Here is a 24,858-nt window from a genome sequence, read left to right as displayed (position 1 = left end):
CTCAGACAAATCTTAATGAGTGTATAAAGCCCAGAGACGGCATGTTGTTGTAATGTGATCACCTACAACCCTATGAAGTTTTTAACTCCCACCGTGGCTGGAACATGAAATTATTATTTTTGCCTAATATTTACACTGTGAACAAAGTTCCTGGCTAGCTCCTCTTAATGTTCTTTATTGTTTTCATGACAATACTTTAAGTTGCCATGACAAGCCCCGTGTCTGTGTGGGGTTTTTTCTGAGTGATTACGGGAAGGTTCTGGCTACTCTTTCTGAGTCAAACTGAGGACATCTGTCCCAGACAATAACAGCTCTCCAAGATGGAACAAAATTCACTTCTAATAACTTGCTATAGTGCTACTTGCTTGTTCTTCCCTTTTAGACATTATCTAATCTAAGGTCTTCTTTCTTGAAAGATGAAGACTCAGCTGATTTCTTTCCCAACACAAACACACACACGCACGCGCTCACACACATTCTTCTGGTTCCGTCACTCCAGTATACTTCTAAAGACCAATATTTAGTGTAGACTTTATTGTGTCTGTTAAGTGCTATTCACATTTTAGCCAACGCTGTAATTACTTTTAAATTTGAGTCTCTGAAGTACATCATAGATGGAGAACCTTCCTTCGGTGAGCCACAAAATTTTGAGAGGGGAGGTTCTTCTCATTAGACACTTACAATGAAATAGAGTAGAAAAAGCCAGTAACACGTCTACAGCCCCTCACAGCCCCTTCTGGTTACTTCGCGATGGTGCTTCCCTCTGGTCGTCACATTACAAATTGCACCTTTCAATAAGGTCAAACCATTTTTTTCAGCTCATAATCACGCCTAGGAAAAGCACTAGGAAAAGTGTCAAGTGAAAATGCAAAACACTTTGTCCAAATGTAATAAGAATTTAAAAATGTTGAAAACAAGGTATTATACCTATCACAGACTCTTCTAACTGAACACACAGATTGCGAGTCCATAAAGCCAGCCCTCCCTAGCAGGGCAAATGGATATGGTCATTCTCAAAGTTAATTTCACACCAAATTCAAGTTATAAAAAAACCTACAAATGTACAGTTAATGTCATCCTTAATGGCGAAGACAAGAAGCTCTCCTGCTTAAGATGAACAAAATGACAAGTTTACTAAATGCCTTAATAAGACACATGTGCTCAAAAGAATGGAAGTGGGTATCTGCCAGTATTGATGCTCTAAGACAATGACGTCAGTGATGACAGTGGCACCAGCCACAGGATCAGCTCCAGTGATCAGAAGTATAAGAAAACCATGAGCTGTAGGGATATCCACATCTGTGACCACTCAGGGATCTGCCACATCTATGAGGCTTTTATTGTTCAATAACCTGGGATATGCTGAACATACCCTCCAGAGTCAAGGACAAGTGACTGCATTTCTTACCTCCATTTAATACATGTTAGGAGGATGAAAGGTGCTTTGTGAAGTCTCTTATGAAAACTAATTTTAAAATTACATTCAGACTCCTAGGGACTGGAGCAAGGCCATGTTTTCTACAGCAATAAAACAACAGCTCCTGATAGGCTTCTGGGCCACAGGTAAGTTGGAGATTCTTAACATGGGTTGTATGTGACCAGGTAATCAGGCCTCCTCATCATGACCTGGGATCCATCACACCCACTAACACATGGACAGGTGGGGACAGCAGCACCCATCACAGGTGGAAGAGATGCTCCCTGGGTTAGACAAGGACAGGCGTTCTAGACCATTCACAGCTACCCCTCCAGCACTGTGACCTGTCGCCTAGCTGGCAACTGTGAAATCACAGAAAGTTTACTCTTACTAGACTACAAAAAAACAAAACAAAACAAAACTCTCCACTTACTTTATGTTTATCCCAGTTCTGAATTTTCTCTCCAACATCCCCTGCCACACGCACACCCTATCAGGCACTCCTTTTCTTGTCCACAAGCTTCTAGTCAGCCTTACTCACCGACATATCACGAGACATAGCTGACTTGCTGATGGAGCTGAGGTGTGTCTGGGAACATGGGGTTAAAATCTGGTTTTTCACAGCTCTCCCAGGCCATGTGGGCTCTGCTGTCCCCACTCCCCAGAGCATACTTTGAGAGCCAGTTGTACATGTTTCTATTGATGGGAACTGGAGACTCGGCACTTCTGGTCCTCAATTTTGCCTTCACTTTCAAGCTATACTGTATTCCCACTTTTTCCAGGCTTCATCCTAACTACTTTTTTAGTTTGACTATCCTTCACTCAAACTTTCTTCCTGACTCAAATTTCCAAACTTCCTTGACTCATCTGCATTCATGGTGTCCCCAATCCTATAAGTTCTCATTGTTTTCCAGACTCCTATTCACCCCCTCAACAAGATGCTGATTTTAAAATCTGCTTGGCCCTGTCCCATGTCCTCTTTCCCAGGTTGTCTGCCAGCAGGTATATCTGGTGGTTTCTCTTGTCCCAAAGTCCAAGCAATAATCTGAGTCTTTATGAATCTTACTTCTTCCCCCATCCTGTGTTTCATCCCTCATGCCCATCCAAGTCTGAGAGAACGGCTCCCCACTGCTTACCCACGATTCACCTCTGACCAGGCCTCCAAGTATTGGGTTGGCCAAAAAGTACGTACGGTTTTTTTCCCCATAAAATAAAAAGACATATTTTTTATTTTCATCAATAACTTTAATGAATGGATATTTTGAGTATGTTGGCTATCTCCCACATGGTATAATGTTGATTGTTCTCAATAAATGTCTCGAGTTGATTGCTATCAACTTCAACTGGTCTACCCAACTGTGGAACATTGTAAAAGAGAAATCTGCAGCATGAAACTTCACACACCACTTTTGACACATTCAATCAGTCACAGCACCTTCTCCATACACGGCTCAAATCTTTTTTGTGTTTCAGTTGTGTTTTTACTATTCTTGAAATAATAAACCATAATATGCTGAAAATGTTGCGTATTTTCTTCCATCTTTAATATTAAAATGGCCACACAAAATTCACCAATTTTGATCAGTTTTTTAAAATGCACGCTGATATGACAGCTGTCACAATACAATCTAAAAAATGTTGTTTCAAATGACACTTAAGTCAACTAAGCACTACTAGAGCTATCTCATGGAAAAAACCAAATGAACTTCTTGGGCAACCCAATATTTTAGCCAAATACCTCAGAGACAACAAGGAGTAAAAAAAAAAAAAAAGAAAAAGAAAAAAGAAGAAAGAAAAAAAGAAACAGAACCAAAGGAGAGTTTTATTTTCCATTTTTTGTATTCAGGTTGTGGACTCTCTAGGGACAGGCACATAGAGTTGGTAGAAGCAACAACAAGAAAACAAAATATTAGGACACTGGTGTCTGGCCTGTGTTCCAGGTAACAAAGAAACCAAAATACAGTATTCCCTCACTTATCCAGGTATTACATTCTAGACCCCCCACCCCCGCGATAAGTGAAAATCTGCGAAGTAGGAACCTTACATTTATTTTAATATTTATATATATGTTAAGGCTTTATAAACCCTTCCCACACACTTATAAACCATTCCCAGTCCCTTATTAACCTTTCCCACTCCCTTATTAACCTTTTCCATACTTTTATAAACACTACTTATGTTCTTAAACATGTTCTACACTCTTAAACCTACGTAACTTTAACAACATACGTATACAGTACTGCAAAATCCTGCGATATAGTGAAAAATCCGCGATAAATAATTAAATATAAGATTTTTAAAAATCCTGCAATACAGTGAGGCCGTGGTAAGTGAACCGCGATATAGAGAGGGACTACTGTAGTTCTGTCTAACGCAGACCTATGCATGGCTTATCCGACAGGGACCTGCATGTTTATTAGAGTCATTGAGTTTTATGACAGAATATCATTAAAAATCTCTGTGATCTTCTTCCTTGAAGGTGTAGTGAATATGGATGTGGGATGAGAATGCAGTTGATGGTCAGTCTGCTGCAGAGATGTGCTTTTTCAGGCCTGGACAGATTTTCAGATTCTGGGACAAAGGCTGTTTTGAGGAAACCTGGGCCCCAGAAGAATCTGGGTAGTCAGATAATCTTTGCTGTGGGTGCCAAGTCAGAAGCAAGGACAGAAATGTAAAAATGTTTATGTGGAAGATTTTAACCAAGTTAAAAAAATTGGAAGATTTGAAAATATGATAAAGATTAAAACTGTGAGCAAGATGACAGGATCAGCTAATTCCAGGTAGATGATGTTCAAGTAAAACATGCAACAGACAAAATTAAAAGGGGGGGGGAAGGCCTTCATTCAAGACCTTGCAAAAAGTCAGTGAGACTGAACTCAATAACCCAGAAACAAAAGACTGGGGAGACTTTAAGAACTAGTGTTGAATAAGGCAAATGAAGAGGCTCAAAGACTGTACCAAGAAAATCCAGATGGGGCCCTCGACCTTACTAAGACAATACCTTTAACCAAGCCTAACTGGGACCCTAATGGGAATGGCCTTCCCTTCTTAGAACATTATGAGTTTTATACTTGTGGGAATGAGGAAAGGCCTCCGTAAGCAGAAAAATCTGAATATGATGCAGTTGGTACAACAAAAGCCCACAGAGGACCCCTCTGAGTGTCTTGAAAGAATCTACCAGGCCTATAGAAAATATACTTATTTGGATTCAGAAGCCCCTGAAAGTATTAGAATGGTGAGTATGACCTTTATCTCTTAAAGTGCCTCAACATCAGAAAGAATCTCCAGAAGTTAGAGGGAGGAATAGGCATGTATGCGTCCCAACTAGCAGATGTTGCCTTCAAAGTTTATAATAACAGAGAACAGAAGGAGGCCCAAGTGGCCACCATTTTCTTGGAACAGGCTTTAAGACAATTTCATCAATGGGCAAGAGGTGTCAGACCCTCACTGAAAATGCTTGCTACTGATGGATGTGCATACAGTAAAGTAAAGAAGCACTGGAAAAATGACTGTCTCAAGCAAAGGAAGAAGGGGCCAGAACTTGAGAACTCAAGAGTTATGCTGGGAAAAGGAAATTATTCTGATGATAATTGATGGTGCCCAGAGGTTCTCTCATTACAACGACCTATTAAAGTCACTCCCCCAGGAATGTCTGGTAGGATTAACGTGGGAGAACAACCTGTAGACATTTTCATTTATCATAGAACAACATATTCCATGGTCAATAAACCTCTCACTGAGTACTTGTGGCAGGCTGTAACTGTAACCAGAATTTCTGGAGGCCATGAAAGCCTTTTTTTTTTTTCCCTTGAAATCATTGGAATGTGCCATGGGGATACAGTTTTTACTAATAATTTCTTACATATTGAGCGTCCAATATCTCTTCTAGGAAGGGGCTGGATGTCAGAACTGTGTCCAGACTGCTTTTTCTCCAGAGGAACAATAGCTTCACCTACAGGTCCCTCCAGAGCTTGCATGGTAATTCCTCGTGAGATCACGTGGGGAGCAGGAAGGAGCACATTCTTGGCCAGAAGAAATAGAGAACTAGGTAAACCCCATTGTGTAGGTTGTTGGAAGTCCAGAAAGAGCTAAGCAAGCCTCCCCTGTCAAAGTTGACCTCAAACCATGGGTGGGGGCTCCCAGGAAGAGGCAGTATCCCTTGCAGAAGGAGACCCTAGAAGGCATATGCCCAATAATTCAGAAATTTCAGGAATATGGACTTATTCAGCCTTGCTTTTCTCCATACAACCCCCCATATTAACTATTAAGAAATCTCACTCAAATAAGTGTCGGTTTGTGCAAGATTTAAGGGCCATAAATGAATGACATTGTACAGGACATTCACCCCACTGTCCCAAATCTTTTTACTCTGGTGAACAGAATACCCAGGAACAGCCTCTTGTATTCAGTATTGGACCTAAAAGTTTCCTTCTTTTGCATTCTAGTTAAGACTTTCAACCATTATTTGCTTTTGAATGGCAGGACCCAGAATCTCAGGTCAAGACTCAGTACTGCCAGACAGTCTTACCACAAGAGTTGAAGAACTCCCCCACAACTTTTGGGGAGACCATGAGTCAGAACTTAAAGTTCCTAAAATTAGAAGGAGGAACTCTGTTTCAACATGTAGTTGACCTGTTAGTTACCGGGACCTCATTTCAGCAGTTTAACACCACAGCTACCTGGAACCACCTGGCGTCTTGTGTCTATCAAGTATCAGCACAGAAGGTCTATATTTTCCAACAAGCAGTAAGGTTTCTTAGGTTTCTGCTTGAACCTGGCAAAAGGAGTCTTACTGGAAACAGAAAAGAAACCATAATCCAAACGAGAGCTCCCAATACAAGGAAACAGTTAGAATTCTTGGGCATGGCAGGCTACTGCCACATTTGGATTCCAAATATTGGGCTCATTGTTAAACCACTGTGTGAAGCTCTGAGAGGACCAGAATATAGCCCTCTAGAATGAACGAGGAAGTGCACTCAGGCATTTGAGACCCTGAAGACACACTTGGCTTCTATACTGGCCTTGGGGCTTCCATACCTAAAAAACCCTTTCAGTTATACATTCATGAAAAGCAGGGCATTTCCCTAGGAGTCATCGCCCAAATGCTTAGTGATATTCCACAACCTATCACATACTTGTTAAGGAAATTAGTTCACACTGTCCAGGGATGGCCAGCCTCCTTGAGAGCTGTGCCAGGCACCTGTGAGCTCTCACATGAAGCTGAAAAGTTTTCCTTGGGACAGTATCACCATTTATGGATCCAACCAAGTGTTGAGCTTGCTGGAGCAAAAGGGAAATTTGTGGCTCACTGTTGGAAGAATGGGCAAGTACAAAGAAATTCTTCTCAACAATCTCAATGTCTTCTTCAAAACTGTAAGTAAGTTAAATTCTGCCTCTCTTCTCCTGAAGTCTGGCTTGGCTGCACTAACACATGATGTACCAAGATAACTCGTGAAGTTTATTCTAGTAGAACTGACTTACAGGACCATCCTCTAGAAGAGGCAGACTGGACTCTATATGCAGCTGGAAGCAGTTATGGGAACAAAGGAAACAGAAAGGTTGGTTATGCAGTTGTGACTCTTGAAGGAGTAGTGGAGGCCAAGGCCTTGGCACTGGGAATCTCTGCCCAGAAAGCTGAACTGATGGCATTGTTGAGGGCACTGGAATTGTTGCAGGAAAGGAGACTGAATGTATATACTGACTCAAGGTTTGCTACATTCATTTGAGCCTGGTGATAAGGTGCTACTCAAGACATGGAAGACAGAAAGCCAACTAGAAGAAAAGTGGACTGGACCTTGGGACGTATTCCTCACCATCCTGATCGTGGTGAAGTTGACAAAAATAAAACATTGGATTCATCGCACCAGAGTAAAGAAAGCACCTGAGGAACAATGGATTATCGAGCCTCAAGAAGACCTTAAAGTCATCTTAAAAAAAAAAAAAAAAAGACATAATCTTTTAATTACTTTTTGCTTAACCCAATGTTATGGAGAATTTGTTGCCTTCAGATGAAATGAAAATATTTAGGTATACTTAGCAAAAATGTTCTAAACATCTCTGAATTTTGTCTTGCAGGAGGATCTTATGTTGAACGAACTTTCACTACATGTCTTATAGGTGTTTGTACTCACCTGGAAAGCCTTTGAAATTATACTTTATTTAAGCATATCAATAAGAAAATAACCTGCTCCAATATATATATAATTGGGAGTCTATCATAACTCTAAAAGACAAGGAAATGCTTTCCTTAAAATCACTAACGCATCCTAGCTTCAGAGTGTGCACCTTCTGTCAACGTGCTAAGAACTGTTTTGTGCTTTTGCATTCAATGTGCCTCATTTTGCAGATCTGCAATTAAGTGTATTCCTAAGCCCCCCACCGGGTGGTCTAATGCTAAAATATGTGCTAAACAGCAAAATGAGCACTTCCATATGACACTGATCCCATAGAAATAAGGGAGTTTAAACCAATAGTGGGAAAATGATGGGGGGCTCAAACGTTAAAAAATGTTAGTTCAGGTAATAGCTAATAAACTTAGTAATTAAAATGTGTAAAAAGCTATCATTTCAGGAACTGAAGTTATGATCCACCTTGACATAGGGAGACCATAAGCAGTTCCACATTTGTGCCTCAGGAGGACTGCAAGCCATCAAGATGGTATCTGAGCTATTGTGCTCCAGGATGAGGTGACCACTGCCTGGGACACAAAGACCACCACCCAGGACACAGAAGAAAGAATGATGCAGCTTTAACCTGATTAACTTTTTTCCCTGAGTTTCAACCCCTTATCTACACTTTTCTTCTCCTTATAAAAAGGGTTGGTTTAAAATGGAATCTAAGACAGTCTGTTAAGGCTCAAACCTGCCATCTTCTTAGATTGCTTACATCTGAATAAAGTGCCCATAAATATTTAATACCTGTTTCTGCTTATTGGGTCTGGAAGACAGCATGAATGCCAACTTTTGTGGTTTTAGTTTCTTTAATTCTGTAGTTGTCAGGCTTCCATTCAACTAGATTTCTGATATTTCTGGCTGATGGTTGTTCTATATTATAGCTGTAAGTTTGATGTGGTTGCATGAAGGGGCGAGCCATGTCTGCCTGTACTGTCACCTTTTAGTTAATTTTCCAGAAGAAGAGTATTCTTGAGCATAAACATGGCTGGTGTCACCTGATTTGGCCTGATTACTTACCTAAGTGCAGAGGAACTGACATTCACCCCATAATTTGCTCTATGTAACCTATGATGGGAGTTTTACAGTCTCTTGAGATTAGGAAGCCTCACCCTCACACTTCACCCGCAGTCTCTCTAGCTCTGAGTGATGGCCTTTACTCGAAGGGATACCAAAAGACCCATCAGGTCAAACTTAGCTTCATAAAGGGTGAGGTCATTTCTAATTCTATGGGCATCAATATGAACTAGGTCATTTGAGCCAAAGCCTTGGTTCTATTATCAATGTTTCTAATTATATCCTATTAACAAAGAGGACAGTGGCATACTGAGGTTACACAAAAATGTGTATTACCATAAAAATAAGGATACTCAAAAAGACTTTAGAAACTATTATATTTGTGAGAAGAAAAAGATCAGTGTTGCTACCCACATGGGTGCCCTCCTGTCTACTGCTGTTGTCTACAGCATTGTGCAGTTGCCCTGCACGCATCCCTGGGAAGGAGGGGCAGAGCTTGGGTTCCTGTGAGCTCATCAAGTGCTCCCACTGGTACCACACAACCAACACTCATCCTGTACTCAGTGTCACCTCCACTGTGGACATGGTGCGACTAAGACCAACCAGAAGCAGACTCTGGTGTGGAATGTGATCTTTCAACAATAATGACAATGCCAGCTCACATTTTTCAGCATTTACTGACTTAATGCCAGTCTTCTAGAAGCCCTCCACCTTCCCGATAAATCTATTTAAAGGTGCAGAAAATTTCATTCAGAGTTTAAAAACAGAGACAAAGGGGAAAGTCACTCATATTTTACATTCAGCTTGACAGGCACACTATCAGCAAAACTGATGGGGTTGGAGACCTCACACTGATAATTTCCAGCATCTTCCCTCCTGACAGGGTTTATTCGGAGGATTCTGTTTTCCCAGGACAGCTTCATTCTCTCTGTGAGCTGCAGATCCCAGCCATTGAAGAACCAGTGGGTGGAGACCCCATTTGAGTAGCATGTAAATACCACGGAATCCTTGTTCTCTGTGACAGTGGTTCTGCTGGCTAGGAGGGTGGGCATTCTCACAGGCCCTGTGGGGAAACAGAAAAAATTACAGAGAGTGGGCTTGGGAACTGGGGCTGTGCAGCCTTCTCAGAGATCTCAGCCTCTAACTGTCTATAGTGAGCTCTGTAAAGTTCAACAGAGGATGTGTTTGACCTTTTCCGTGAGATAACAGTCTGTACTGAGGGGACAATGTGTAAGGAAAGAAAAATTTTCATTTTTCTTGATCCCAGACAACCTTAGGATGACCCCTGACTTGTTCCTACATGCATGACTTTAGTATCAGCACTTGAAACCTCTTCCTAGCCCACATGTCTTATAATGTCATCATCAGGTAGAATTTTTCTCTCATGAACTTTTATTGATGCCTTCATAAAACTTTCTTGTACTTAAAAAAAATCGTATGATCTCACCTATAAGAGGAACCTAGTGAATAAAATAAAGAGCAAAATAGAACCAGAGGCATGGAAACAAGGAACAGACTGACTGTGTCCAAAGGGTCCATGGAGGGAGATAATGGGGGAAACAAGGGGAAGGCTCTGTTAAAGTGCGTGTATGAATGGCCCGTGCACATGGACAACAGTGTGGGAGTTAATTATGGGAGTGGGGGGTGGGATGGGAAGAGGAGGGTGAAGGGGGAAAAATTGGGACAACTGTAGTAGAATAACAATTTTAAAAATATTTAAAAAATAAGAAAAAGATTGTGTTTCATTCCTCATGTAATTTTTTTTGTGTATGTTTGGGAAGGCATACTTACCACCTCTGTTTAGTACAAAGAGTAAAAAGGCACATTTCTCTTGTTAAATAATTCATTAGGCAATAAAGATGTCCCAGATCGGGTTTCATGACCTTTGAAGTGGGTAAGTTCCATTTAAAAAATTCCTCAGTTTAAGTAAGACTTTATTTTCTGGCCTGCTGATTGAGTATTATGGTAAAAGTAAATCTCTAAAGAGAAGTGGTTATAATTTTAACATAAGATGGAAACTATAGGAATAAAAAAAAACTACTCAATATGATAAAGCCCACAGCTACCACAATATTCTATGGAGAAACTCAGAAAACTTTACTAAGATTGTGAACAAGACAAAGATAGTACTGACAGTCCTTGCCAGGAAAATTAGGCAAAAAGGTAAAATAGGATGTATCCAAATTATTAAAAAAGAAAACTTATCTTTTAAAAAAGATAACATAATCTTATATGTAGAAAACCCTAAAAATTTTGACACATACACACACACACACACACACAAAAACCCTTAGAACTAATAAAATAAGGCAAAGTTGCAGTAGACATAATCAATACTCCACATCATTTCTATTTATTTGCAACAACAGTGAACTATCCCAAAATGGAATTAAGAAAACAGTTGCATTTACAACAGCATGAGAAAGAATAGAATACTTAAGAATAAACTTAATTAATAAGGTTGGAGATGCATACACTTAAAACCACCAGCCCTGGCTGGTGTGGCTCAGTGGATTGAGTGCCTGCCTGAGAACAGAAAGGTTACTAGTTCAATTCCCAGTCAGGGCACATTCCTGGGTTGCAGGCCAGTTCCCCAATTGAGGGCATGAGAGAAGCAACAGATCATTGTTTATCTTCCTCTCCTTCTCCCTCTCTTCTCCTGTCTCTGAAAATAAATAAATAAAAACAAACAAACAACCAAAACCTTCCAAACGTTTCTGAAAGAAAGTAAAGAAGAAACAAATCAATAGAAAAGAATCCAGGTTTATGGGTTGGAAAATCCCCAACTGTCTACATATTTGATATAATTTCTCTCAAAAATCTAATGGCTTCTTCACAGAAATAAAAGAATTCATTCTAGAATTTATATAAAATTTCAATGGAGCCCCAAATGGTTGCAACGCTGCTACAAAAAAGAATAAAATTGGGAGTCTCCCACTTCCTAATTTCAGCGCTCACTAAGAAGTGACGTAACCAAATGAGTATGACGCTGGCGTGAAACTTCTATTTATCAAAAGACAAAATGAAATGGTTTCAAAAAAAAAAAAAGGTAAGACTCTTCAATGGAGAAAGGACAGTCTTCTCAACAAATGACGTTGAACAGCAATATCGACATGCAAACAAATAAAGTAAACCATTGTTTCTACCATACACAATCATTAAGTTAAAATGGATAAAATCCTAAAGTTAAGAACTAAAATTATAAAACTCTTAGAAGAAAATATAGGGGGAAGCATTATGACATTGGATTTGGCAATGATTTCTTGAATAAGACACTAAGAACATAGGCAAAAAAAGAAAAATTAGATATATTGACTTTTGTCAAAATAAAAATCTTTTGTTCATCAAAGGACACAATCAACAGAGTGAAAGGTGACCTGTGGAATATAGAAAATACTTTGCAAATCATATGTAAGATGAGAAGTTAATATCCAAAATATACAAAGAATGCCTACAACTCAACAACAACAAAAGCAAATAATCTGATGTAAAAATGGGCAAAGCACTTGAATAAACATTTCTCCAGGGAAGATATACAAACGGCCAATAATCACATGAAAAGATGCTTACCATCATTATCATTTGGAAATTCAAGTTAAACCTCTCTGGGTCAGAGTTGTTTTTTGTGATGTTAAGTGAGGTAACTCAGCTCTGCAGGGAACAGAGAGAACATTGCCCTGTGCGGTACCTTTGATTCTTCAAAAGCCTTCATAAATCAGAGTTGTTGGCATCGCTCACCTCTCTGCAAACCTGAGTCCTCAAAAGAATAAGGCAGGTCTGTGTATCACAAGATGAATGCATGGGGATCTGAGGCCTTAGAGAATGTATGATTTTCAGCTCTATGTCTGGGGGAAAGTACATACTTTCTCAATGTTCAGTTAAGAATCAGGGTTTGATCATGGAAAGACATAAGACTGGAAGGCAGAGACCACCTCACACTTCTCCTTGCTTACCACTTAGCAGCTGACTTCCTGGCTGACCAAGGGCCATTCCTTCAGGCTGCACAGCCCTCCGTCACCCAGTTGAGGTATATTTCTATGAGGCACCATTTCCCAAAACATCCTATAGATAAGTTTAAACAGAAATAACACAGGGACCAGGAACAAGCTGGTGGTAGGTTGGGTACTCAGGCCCCTGGGTCTAGAGGTGAGACAGGACTTCCCAGATGAATGACTGACCTCAGTCAGTGAGCCAGTAAATGACAGAGCAGAGTCAATGGAAGGAGCTTAAAAAAATTTTTTTTTTAAATGGGACAAGCAAAAGCTGACTGTGGCAGCAGAACCACATGCTCTGCCCTTGGGCATTAAAGTCATTCTCCCTCTGCTGAGGGCGGGTGAGGAATGCAGAAGGGGTGATGGAGGGCAAGAGGGGAGCATGGACTTGCTGCAATTCTCATTCTTGTAAACCAGCTGTGTTTGGTGGTTATGAGATAAAAATTTGAAAAGAATTTAAAAAAATTTTCATAAATGAAAATTATTTTTAATACCCTGGGGCCTAGGAACAATTGCAAGAAGGACTATTTCTTGAGAGAGTGTCAAATGGCCTGAGACACTGATTTCAGCTCCTGGAGGGACAGGGAGCCTGTCCTGTGTGTCCAGGATTCCCAAAAACCTACATCAACCTTTCAGTCTTGGAAGAAAGAAAATTTTGATCATTTATTCATTCATTAATCCAATCAACATTCATTCCTTCTTAATTCAGCAAAGCAACTGAGTTTTTGTTAGATGCTGGCCTCTGTTCTAGCTGCAGGTATAGAGAGGAGTGAAAGGTAATTTTTTTTTTTAAAAATTCAGTGAAAGTGACACAAACACATCAGGAACAAAAATTAGTGCTTTCAAGTTTAGTGCAGGGAGCTGTGGATCAACCACCTGAGGGAAATGCCTGGGCATTCCCAGCACCAATTCTGATGATTGCTGCTGGTAATTTGGTTCTAAAGTAAAAATTAATTCTTCATTTGTTATCACTCTCCAGGCCAGAATCTATTCTTCTGAGATGAGGAAGCTTAAGAAGAAAGTATCTGAACCAAAGATTGGTCTAAGGATCCACAGACACCTAATAAAATCCCAAGGTGGAGGAGCTGGTGGGGCTATGGCTGCAGACAGACCTCAAGTGACTGTGACCAGTTGCTCAAGGTCTGTGTGACTCTGCTTCAGTGACCGTGTCTCCCTGTGCCTCAGTTTCTTCTCAATGAAGGAGGGTTAAATTTGACTGGCAAATTTTCAGTGTATTAATCATAAATATACACAGTATCTGACCTAAATCTTGGGGTAGGGGAGCTGCTCAAATAAGAGGCACCTGTTATTGATAGACTCCCAGAGATAGTTCCCTTGGCTGATCCTGGTGGACAAGGAGCTGCCAAGGGCATCTTTTCTCCTGTTTCCCCCTGAAGACGTGGACCTTCCTCTGGACTCTCTCTCCTAAGTCCCCCAGAAGAGTTGGCTAATGATGCAGGATCTTTGTCCATCTGTGCTCCCCACCCGCAATGTCAGGTGAAGGACCAGGGGGCTGAGTCCTGGCTGATGACCAGCTGAGGAGACTTGTGACCTGGGCACCCTGGAAACTGTTGATCCCACTCAGTTCTTTTAAGTAAAGCAGACCCAACCTGACACACGTTCACCAGGGTCTCTAGAGTAAGTAGCTCTGAAACAGGGGTCTAAAGAGTGGCTGACTATGCTGACCTGCTCTGTGAGAATTCCAGAGGGCTCCTCAGGCCAGGCTATGATCCTGCAGGGTCATTCTCAGGGTCATTGTCATGGGAAGGGCCCCAAGGGGCTGAACTGAAACTGCTCTCTCTGCTGAGTCACTCTCATCAGACTGGTTCTCTGTCTGCAGTGAATGTCTGCAGGGCTGGAATCTGGGAAGGGGACTTTGTCTCCACTGTGTATGTCCTGCACTAAATGCCCAAACCCATCCTGGGACATAGGGGGATGGAGGCAGAGTCCAGGACTATCAGTCCTGTGTGTGAAGAAGAATTCACTCTACCTGAGAGGAGTCACTCACCATACACATGGAGGCGTCCGAATCCTATTTCTTTTATTCCACTTTTCAGGTAGACTACTACATTGTAGTATCCTGTGTCCTTCAAGGTGACCTTTTTTATCAGCAAGGATCCTTCCTTGTCTATTGTTTCTCGACCACTAAATTCAGGCCCTTTTCCAATTACTCCTAGGTCCACTGCAATAGCTACAATAAAACAATTTTTGTTCGCCCTTTTTCCCTTGTACCAAATGAAGCCTCTAACATCAGGAGGCTTATTGCGCACACGTAGAAGCACGTCACTCCCTTCTGCAGCGCTGGTTGACACGATAGTGACTTGGGCAGTGGTGGGCAGGCTCCAGGAGGCTAACAGTGAAACTAGGAAAAAGGAAAGGAAGTGATCAATATTTGGATCTATGTATTGGGATTACAAAAATGAAGCTCGAAATCCTGAGCAAGTCTCTTCAACTCTCAGCTTTGGTCTGCATGTGAGTATGTGTGCATGTGAGTATCTCCTGTTGTCAAGGTCAGTGGCATGGCCACCATTACTTCAGCCCCTCTAAACCTGTTATTTTTTTTTGTTTCAAATACTCTTCTCTGTCTTCTTGGCTGATCTTTGCTGACACTCAGGGGTGTCCTTGCGAGACAGCTTTTTAAAATTTTTATAAAGACCTCTCTATGCTCTGCTGTTTTCCTGGCACTTATGGGTACCCAACATCACATCTAGAGCTTTTCTTCTCCCTCTTCTCATCATAGAACATGAGATCAATAAGGACAGGGTCTTATCTGTTCTTGTTGTACTCCCAGAGCCTGCAACAGGCTGCAAGTACCTGTGAATAACTGAATGAGTGTTCCCAGGGTCCTTCATTCTCTGCAGCGTATTTACTCACTTCTGAAGTTGTTGGTAAGAACAATGTTCAGCATTGTTTTTTTAAGTATATTTTATTGATTACACCATTATGATTGTCCTAATTTCTTTTCCCTTTGCTCTCCTCCATGCAGTGTTCCCCACCTTCCCTCCAGTAATCCCACCCCCCTTAGCTCATGTCCATGTACATAAGTTCTTTGGCTTCACCCTTTCCTATACAATTCTTAACTCCCTCCTGGCTATTTTGTACCAACCAATTATGCTTCTTAGTTCCTGCGCCATTTCCCCATTTTCCCCCCTTCCCCCTCCCAGCTGATAACACTACAAATGATCCCCATACTTATGATTCTGTTCCTGTTCTGGTTGTTTGCTTAGATTGTTTTTTTTTTAATTATTTTTAGGTTCTGTTGTTGATAGTTGTGAGTTTGTTGTCATTTTAATGTTCATAGTTTTGATCCTATTTTTCTTGAATAAGTCCCTTTAATATTTCATATAATAAGGGCTTGGTGATGATGAACTCCTTTAGCTTTACCTTTTCTGGGAAGCATTTTACCTGACCTTTCATTCTAAATGATAGCTTTGCTAGATAGAGTAATCTTGGTTGCAGATCCTTGCTTTTCATCAGTTTGAGTACTTTTTTGCAAGTCCCTTCTTGCCTGCAAAGTTTCTTTTGAGAAATCAGCTGATAGTCTTATAGGCACCCCTTTGTAGATTCCTTCTTTTCTCTTGCTGCTTTTAATATTCTTTATATTTAACGTTTGGCATTTTAATTATGATGTGTCTTGGTGTGGTCCTCTTTTGGTCTAGCTTGTTTGGTGCTTTCTGGACTTTTATGTCTATTTCCTTCACTAAATTTGGGATGTTTTTCTTCATTATTTTTTCACATAAGCTTTCAATTTTTTGCTCTTCTTCTTCTCCTTCTGGTACCCCTATGATTCAGATGTTGGCACATTTGAAGCTGTCTGAGAAGTTCCTAAGCCTCTCCTCATTTTTTTCAATTCTTGTTTCATTATTCTGTACTGGTTGACTGTTTATTTCTTCCTTATGTTCCAAATCATTGATTTGAACCCCGGTTTTCTTCCCTTCACCATTGGTTTCACTTAGCTTAGCCTTCACTTATTTCCTTCTGCATTTGCCATATCCAAGCATATATGTCAGGTCTGTGAACATCTATCACCAATATTTTGAACTCTGCATCTGTTATATTGGCTGTCTCCTCATCTGTTAGGTTGGCTATCTTCTCGTTGCTTAGTTCTCCTACTGGAACCTTGATCTGTTCCCTCTTTGGGGCTGTACTTCTCTGTCTCCTCAACTTGACAATCTCCTGTGTTTTCCTCTGTGTTTTAGGTAGGGCTGTTGCACCTGTTACATTGTAAGGGGTGGAGCATCAGGTATTCGTCTGTGTGGGATGATCCATTTCACCACGTTGTGGTGCTGTATGTGGGGGAGGCATCTGAGAGGAAACCATGCTGCTTGCTCAGCACTCACCCCTTTTCCAGGCACTTTTCCCACTTCCTGTATGGGACTGGCACCTCTAGCTGTTTCCCTGGCCGTGGTTCCCATAGTGGGAGGGTCTACAGATGTTCTAGGACGGTGGGGGCCCTCTAAATAAACGAACTCTGCTGAGAGACGGGCAGCTTCCTCCTCTGCCCCAATCCCCACAGGTTTTCAGTCTGAAGCAATGGGGCTTGATTTTTCCCTGGGTCTGGAACCATAGCTATGCAGTCTGGTCTGGTTCTGGGACTGCTCCCTGGGTGTCCTTCCCTACTTTTATGATGTGTGACTGCACTTTCCACTGGCCAGCCCCGACCACTGTGCCACTGCCACCACTGCCACCACCACACCGCATCCTCTCTGCCCGGCTCAGCCCCTCCTACCTGTCTGGATGAGTATTTCTTCTTTATCACTTTGTTTGTTGGACTTCCATGCAGCTTGATTTTCTAGAACTTCTGGTTGTCTCCAGTTTTGAGGTAGTTATATTTCTTCTTATTTGTGGAGGGAAATGTAGCATGTCTGCCTATGCTTTCATCTTGACCAGAGGTTTAGCATTCTTGATTAAAAAATTTTTGGTGTTGCCTGACATAAATTGTTATTATTATCATCAGTTTAAAAATTCAATACTTGGTGATGAAGAACTTAGAAAATGAGCAGCCATTGATATTTTCCTGTTCCTCACAATTTCCCAATCATGCGATTTGCCTGCTGCTGACCCCCCTCCTTCATCCTAATCTTCTCTTCTGTCCTGTCCCCTCAGGTGCTCAAAAAGCTCCCTGTCCCCTCTGAGTTCTGTGTTCCCCAAGAGATTTCAGCAACTTTTGGTCTCCCATCCTCCATTCCACCTCAGAAATTGCCCCCTTTTTACCGATCAGCAGCAACCCATGCCAGAGAACAAATTCTCTGCAAGTAGGGGCTGAGGGGGATCCCATGGTGTCCGCTGACTGCTCTGTCCCTTCCTCTGTGAGAAGAGCTTGAGGTCCAGTAAGGCTCACGGCACGTCTGTTCACAGCGGTTGGATCCGCTGTCCGTTCTCCCTGCGTGCTAAGCCTTTTCTTGGGGCAAGATCACTTCCTTGATCATATGAGCCAGGGGCGGGGCCTATTCCCAGGACTCTCCCTCTCCCTTTCCTTATTTCTGTTACAGCTGTCCTTTCATTCTTGTTTACCATTGGTCTATTTTCTGCTCTATGGAAACTACTAAAGACTCCGAACACACACATGCACACACTATCCATTTGCATTACAATGGTCAGGTGCATGATAATTTCCCCCACAGCTCCCCCCCCCTTTTTTTATATTTGACATTTTCTTTCAGGTGAGGGTTCTGGAAATACCTCAGGAAAACTTGTCACAGGGATTTTGTCACTCCCACTGTGCATCAGATCAGCTGTGAAACTTTGTAAAGATTGTGATTCTTGGGTCACATTTTAAAAATGCTTTTTCAGAAGCTGTGTCTCTAACGTGGATGCCCATCAATAATGAGACCCACGATTTGAATTTGGCAAAGCCCCTCCCCGTCCCTGTGCACAGAGGAAGCCTCCAGGTCCTGTTAAACTGCAGATTCAGATTGGCAGGGGTGCCGTGGACCAGAGACTCTGCATCTAACAAGCTCTTAGGAGAGGTTGATCTTACTAGTCTGTGGGGTACACTTGCAATAGCAAGGCTTGTGGGGACCCATGTATCCCTGAGAGGGTGACCCACTCATGCCAGCACTGGCCTCTTCTGTGTCTTGGTCTTGGGTCTCAGCTTTACACGAAGAGCCCCCATTGTCCTAAAAAATGGGGATTGTTTCTGACACAGAAATGTAGCTGGGCACTGGTTCTTCCCCATGTTCTCAAATGCTCTGAGAAATTTTTATTTTCACCCAGCAGGAAGGTCACAGAGATGACTCTGGGGGTGAGAAGTGGTCAAGCTGAGTGATAATTACATAGAGACCCTTCTTTTATCTTAAGTTGTCCCCAGATTGTCTTTTGCTTCCAGGGACAAAGGCTCAAAACCAAAAGTCTCAGTAGGACCTGCAGTTTTGGGTGTGAAGGGGAGGCATATTGTGTGTCCCAGAAAGAAAGGACTATGGTGAAAGTCAGGGACCTGTGGGCTTTCTGGTCCTCAAAGGACAGTTTCAGGGAGAGCATCCCTCTCCATGTTTGTCAGGCCTGACCTTGTGCTCACTGACAACCTTTGATTTCTGCCTGGGAGGCTTTCTTGTGGTCATCAAGGCTTGCCAATGGGTGGTACCAGGCATTGGATAGAGAGCAGCACAGAGACCCCTGAGAGAGGAGGTGCCCCTAGTCTCTGTCAAAGTAAGAAAAGTCCAAACCTGTGAAGCAAATTTAATGAGTTTATCTGAACCAAACTGACGTCCTATGCCTGGGATTAAGGTCTCAAGTCCTGTGAAGAAAGGTAGTTTTGCAGCTTATTTTATACATTATAATCAAAGTAGTTGGTGAAAAAAGCTGCATAAAATCTATTAGCAAGTTAGAGAAAACATAGCAAGGAAATACCTAGGAAGGGGAAAAAAGCCAAAATTGAGAAACATATATTTTTTTACATTGGTGTATACAGTATAATTACATTTATAGCACACAGAGAAGGTATGCAGGGGACCAGATAATGTAAAGGTTCTGTGGTCTCATACACTTGTCCCAGATTCTCTGCCTTCATGTGGTCCGACAAAGAACATCCCTGTGAGGTGTCAGTTATGTTATCGAAGTTGGAGAAAATGGGCCAGGGCTCTAAGGTAAGGACTGACCTCTGCTATGGAAACCATAGGCCTGGGACGTGACAACCTGCAGTCACCTGCCCAGTTAGAAATTTCTGATCAGAATATCCTGTGAGGCTTGTCAGTCCTGACATGTGGCCCACTGAGCTTGTCAGGTGATTGCACAGCCCCTTCTTGTTAACGGTCTCTAGAAGTGGCAGGTAGATCAGGCAGGAGGGAGCACCCGAGAAAGGCCTATTGAAGCAAAAGAGGAAAATCAGGCTCCTTCTCTATCTTCTCAGCCGAAGCCGGGTTCATGCGTCTATTTCCTGTGTGTCTCACTGTTGCCCCCTGGGGGTCAGGAGTAGACCTGCAGCCAATGTCAGCAGCTGCACAGGGATGCTGACCAGTTCAGGGGGAGCCCAGTGAGAGGTCAGACATTGCCCAGAGTAGTATGAGTCTTGTGTCAGGAGAACTGTCCCACCAGGGGGATGTGCTGTTTCAGACACAGCTCTCTGCTTTCAAGGGTTCAAATGAAGGGCCTGCTGAAGGTTCTCCTGAGGCTTTTGGGAGAGAATGCTATTCTGGAAGGTTGATCTTAAAAATGCCCCAAGTGTCTTCCATCACTGCATTTGGGGTGTTGGATATAAGTCATTTTTTGTCTATTTATGCCCAAAGGGCCCAGGATTTGAGGCACCTCCAAGTGAAGAATCAAGCAGGGGCCCTGTGGGTTCTCCTGTTAGGGGAAGAAAGGTTCTCACAGAACCCTCAGCCATTCTGAGACGGAAGCAACCACAGATTCTGGTTCTCCAATCCTGTTTTGCCCAGGAAGTGTCCCTTTCTCACCAGGACGGCAGGAACTAGAGAGATGTCTTCAGAAACAACAGGTTGGTGTCCCACATACCAGGAACCCTAGGAATGAAAAGCCATCCCTGATTCTTATAAAATCAGGGTGTGTATGCTCTTTCAATAACTTTACCAGGGGTTGAGGATCCAGGTTTCTGTCTGGTCAGGTATTCATGAGAAGAGGAAAACACAGGCCCAGGATGATGAGATGTAACTCACAAGGTGGAACTGTGGAAGGCTGCGATTTGGGGAAAATAAAGGATGGCCCAACCTATCACTGTTAGAGGATCTTTTTCCTTCCTCCTGATTGTATGAGAAGTAAAAACCTGACCCTAGGATGTCCCCAAACATGCAGTGACCTCCTCTCATGCTGACACCAATGCTTTTGTATCTATAAGGAACAGAATTTGACTGCAAGTGTCATGCAGAGTGACAGACTTCTTTTGTGTGGTTTCCCTTATCGAATTAATCAGTGTTTACAGAGCATCTGTGATGTGTCAGGCTCTTGGCTGGGCTCTGGAAAACTCCAAAGGGAATGAGACCTGCGTGGGTCTGTGCTTATTGAGTTCACCTTGTAACAGAGACAGGCTCTCAGATGAACCACGGCTCTAGGAAGTTAGTTACAATCCAGTGAAGGGCCGTGAAGGAAACTTCTGGTGCGTCCACACCACGTACATTGTCTCTGTGGTCTGGGGATCACAGAGAGCACTTCTGAGAAAGTGGCCTCTTGGCTGATACCTGAAGAGTGAGTGGCCATTTTCCCCTTGCAAAACAGGGGGTGTTAAAGAAAAAAGCTGCCTGCAGAGGACTGCGCTTTGGTGAGCTGATGCTTGGCTGGATGGAGGAGCAGACGGAGTCCAGTGTGGGGGACTTTGAGAGTGAGAAAAGCTGTGAAATGACTGATACTGCTGAGGCTGGACCCTGCTGGGGTGTGGGTGCTGCTGAAGCGGAGTCAGCAGTACCCCAGAAAGGCTTCAGCCTGCAGTAAGTCACTCTGCCACTCCCTGGTGGACAAGTAGAAAAATAGGCAAGAAAAATGTCATGTTACAGCTAGGCTTTTTTTTTTTTTTTTTTTGTACTTTCTATTCAACTTATTCTTTGGGCAATAGTTTATGTATGTATATATAATTTTAATACATTTCTTGAATTATAGTTAAATATAACAAGCTTAATATGCTGAAAGTATTGAATTTATGAAGTTGTTCAAGATGCATGCGCCAGAATTGTTATGAGAATAAACATGTCCCTTATTATTAAAGTCTTCATGCCCTCTTGTAACCTCTTTATTCTTCACTTCTCCACCTCCTTTTTTAGTGAAAAGGAAACTCTTTGTCTTTTTTCATTTGCAATTTCTGGAATTTTCAACATTTTTATCATAAACTATGTAATTTTAGGCTGAGGTATGCTTCTTTACTCAACATGATTATTTTGACAAGTTCTTTATTTTTATTCTCTAGTTATATCTCATTCTAGAGATGCATTAATCTTGTTTATCTATTCACCCCTTTGTGGATGTTTGTGTTGTTTCCCATTTGGGGCCACTACAGGTAAACCTACAATAAACATTTGTGCATAACAGCCTTTACTGCAAAGAATCTGTGCTTGTAAAACACTGAGTAGCTAGAGAAATGGAAGTGAAGGAACTGCCACTGGAAGTCTGGTGTCAAAGTCACACTGCCACAGCCCCACCCAGAGGTGGAGAAACACCTTCTTCACATAGAGCCATGTCTGCCACAGACTGCCCATCAGTCAACACAGCAGCAGAAATAATGGCCCCAACTCCCCTCCAGCTCCTAAATTAATGAACCTCAGAAACTGCATTTTATTGACAGCTGGATTCTCAATAACTAGGTGTCAGGGAAAGGCAGTGTTTAATGTTTCAGGACCTCTGATATAAAAGGAAACCTTAAAAGTAAAACAGATAAGCCAAGTTCCATAGACAATACATGGCATGTCTGAGTCCACTTGAAGGATGTGTGGCTCTGGGTGAGTGACCCCACTGTGATAGCCTCAGTTTCATCATGTGACATCATGAAAAGATGTCTGGTCTTCTTTGCTGAAATTTAGAAAAGAGCAGATTAAATATTTGGCATTTTCTAAGCGACGAGGGTTATGAGTGTCTTTGTTGTGATGAGGCAACCCCTGGCAGGCCTCTGGGTAGCTGCAGAGTGAGGGTAGGTCACCAGGAAGACCAAGTTTTGATCAGAAGCTCAAAATGTTCAGGTTTCAACATAAGAAATATTAAACCTGAACAGAATTTTTATGACTCTACTTGAGCCAAACATTACAGTTTCTGGGAAGCAAAATCTCAATAGATTGAGAAAATACTCTGGAAAATGATAGTTTTGCACCTTATTTTATACAGTACAGTACATGACCCCTTTTTTGTCCACACTCCCCCTTTTGGTAATAAATCAACCTAAAGAATATATTGGTAACCAAACTTTTGGTTAGGTAATGTTGTCTCTCAGTGCTAGGAAGGGATTTTAGGAAGTCTTAGTGTCAGCGTTGTCTTGCTGAATGATAAACCATTGACGACGCAGCCTTAACATTGGATGGAAGTTAAGACCCATGTTCTTAAAAGTGAAAAGCAGGTAAATGGGAGGTAGGCCCATGAGCCTTTATAAGAGAAACACTCTGGATCATTTCTAACCTATACTCTATCATGGGATATGTCTTGCTCTCTCATTTCTCTGTAATTTGCATCTTGCATAACATTTACTTATAGTTTTCTTTTCCTGCAGCCATCCATTAGAACTGTAAAAGGTAGTCTTTTATTGAATTAATAGGAAGCAACAAGCATTCTCAGGTCAAAATAACTTGGCTGTTTAATGCTGCTGCCTCACTGCAGCATCAGCTGAATGAGTTCCTCTTGCTTTCCTGGCAGCAGCTTCAGAATGTCTTGAAATTCTGATAATTGCCAATTGTTTCAATATCTGTATAATATTTAACAATTCTGCAACCTATTTTCTATCATTAATGTACTTCCCAGAGAAATTTAGAAGCCTTACTGCTTCCTCAACATTCTAGATTTGTGAGCTATACCGAGGGCGTAGCTACTATTTATTAATGCAAATGTTGGGTGTTTGAGTGTTTGACAATTAACAAGCCCATGTTAGAACAATTAATTCAGATGGTTGGAAGTTTATTACTCAGGTAAATAAAAAACTTTAATTGTGTCAATCATAGAAATTCTTGCATATCCACCTTGGTAATATAGGTGTTCACCTTTCACGGGTTCATATGTAAACAAATTAAGTCAGCATTATCAAGGAGTTTTCTGTAAACCATTCCTAGGAACAAGAAGGTGGTCAGTGGGAAAAATGCAACCGTGGATGTCTTTATTCTGTGAAGAAGGCAGCAAACTTGTTGTGTTAAGACCATCACCTCAAGTTAAAAACAATAGGCGCACAAAGTCTTCAACTTACAAAAGTGCCCAGTATGAAGGGAATTCACTGGAGATTCAAAAAATGAAAACATAAACAATGGAGAGCCCATAAGTATCTTTCTGCCTGTTTGCATAATACGTCTATAGCAGAGATGGCTGTCGTGCAGGGAGGGAGCCCTTTGGCTTCTGAGTCTAACTGCTGACAATAATATCCTATAAGTCTATGACAATCTCCATGTTATTGAGTTAAAATTTCCAAAATATTTTTTGTATATAAAGTTAGAAAGTTTATACTTAATGTGTGTCAGAATGGTAGCTTTAGATAATTCTTTAGGAATTTTACATCTTGGGTTTTTTTGAGAGGTGGGGTGGAGTTCTATGAATTAGATCAGGTCAATTTGATTTAATAGAACATACAAAAACTGGAAAAATTTTAAACACAATTGTGACAATAGCCAGTGAAATACAGAATCCTCTAATTTTCTTTCTATATTTTAAAAGAGGAATATATAAAATTCTTCTGAGTCTTTCAAGATTAATTAGGACCCATCTTTAGATATGAGATGACCAATCTACTTTCCCTGAGGTAAGCAGCATGGAATCTTATCCCTTGAGACTTGTTATCCTTCTGTTGCTGGCTGTTGTAATGCATAAATGATGTTCTTTTGTAAGCCTAGTAATGTCCTAGAGCATAACAGTAAATTTTCCACCTATTGGATTGAAGTGGAAACTTTAAGAAATTTAATTTATTTCAATCAGCCTTTACTATCTGGGAGAAATAGGTTAGGTTCTCTGTATACCCCTGGGGCATTTTAGTCCAAGTAAATTAACAATTTTCTAACTGAAGGCAAAGATATATTGACTATGTGTAATTTTTAATGAAATGCTGAACAAGGCACTACATAAATTTGCTACTGAAAAATATTTACTGTCCACAGCAATGCATGATAATAAGGTATGTGGATTTGGAATCACAGGATAT

The 24,858-nt window shown here is 41.5% G+C and overlaps 1 protein-coding gene across 1 annotated transcript; it reads right to left on the bottom strand.

The window, feature by feature from the left end:
• Nucleotides 1–9,347: 9,347 nt before the first annotated feature.
• LOC149995103 (cell adhesion molecule CEACAM21-like) lies at nucleotides 9,348–17,874 on the bottom strand. Its single transcript, XM_090260523.1, has 3 exons — nucleotides 17,811–17,874; nucleotides 14,605–14,958; nucleotides 9,348–9,667 (listed from the first exon to the last, which is right to left on the bottom strand). Exons 1-3 carry the CDS (start codon nucleotides 17,872–17,874, stop codon nucleotides 9,387–9,389), a joined length of 699 nt encoding a protein of 232 aa, XP_090116649.1. The 3' UTR covers nucleotides 9,348–9,386.
• Nucleotides 17,875–24,858: the final 6,984 nt, after the last annotated feature.

This window comes from Furipterus horrens, unplaced genomic scaffold (assembly GCF_987537825.1).
Source record: "Furipterus horrens unplaced genomic scaffold, mFurHor1.1.pri manual_scaffold_13, whole genome shotgun sequence".
NCBI classification, from domain to species: Eukaryota; Metazoa; Chordata; class Mammalia; order Chiroptera; family Furipteridae; genus Furipterus; species Furipterus horrens.
This window is presented reverse-complemented; position numbering and strand designations above follow the sequence as displayed.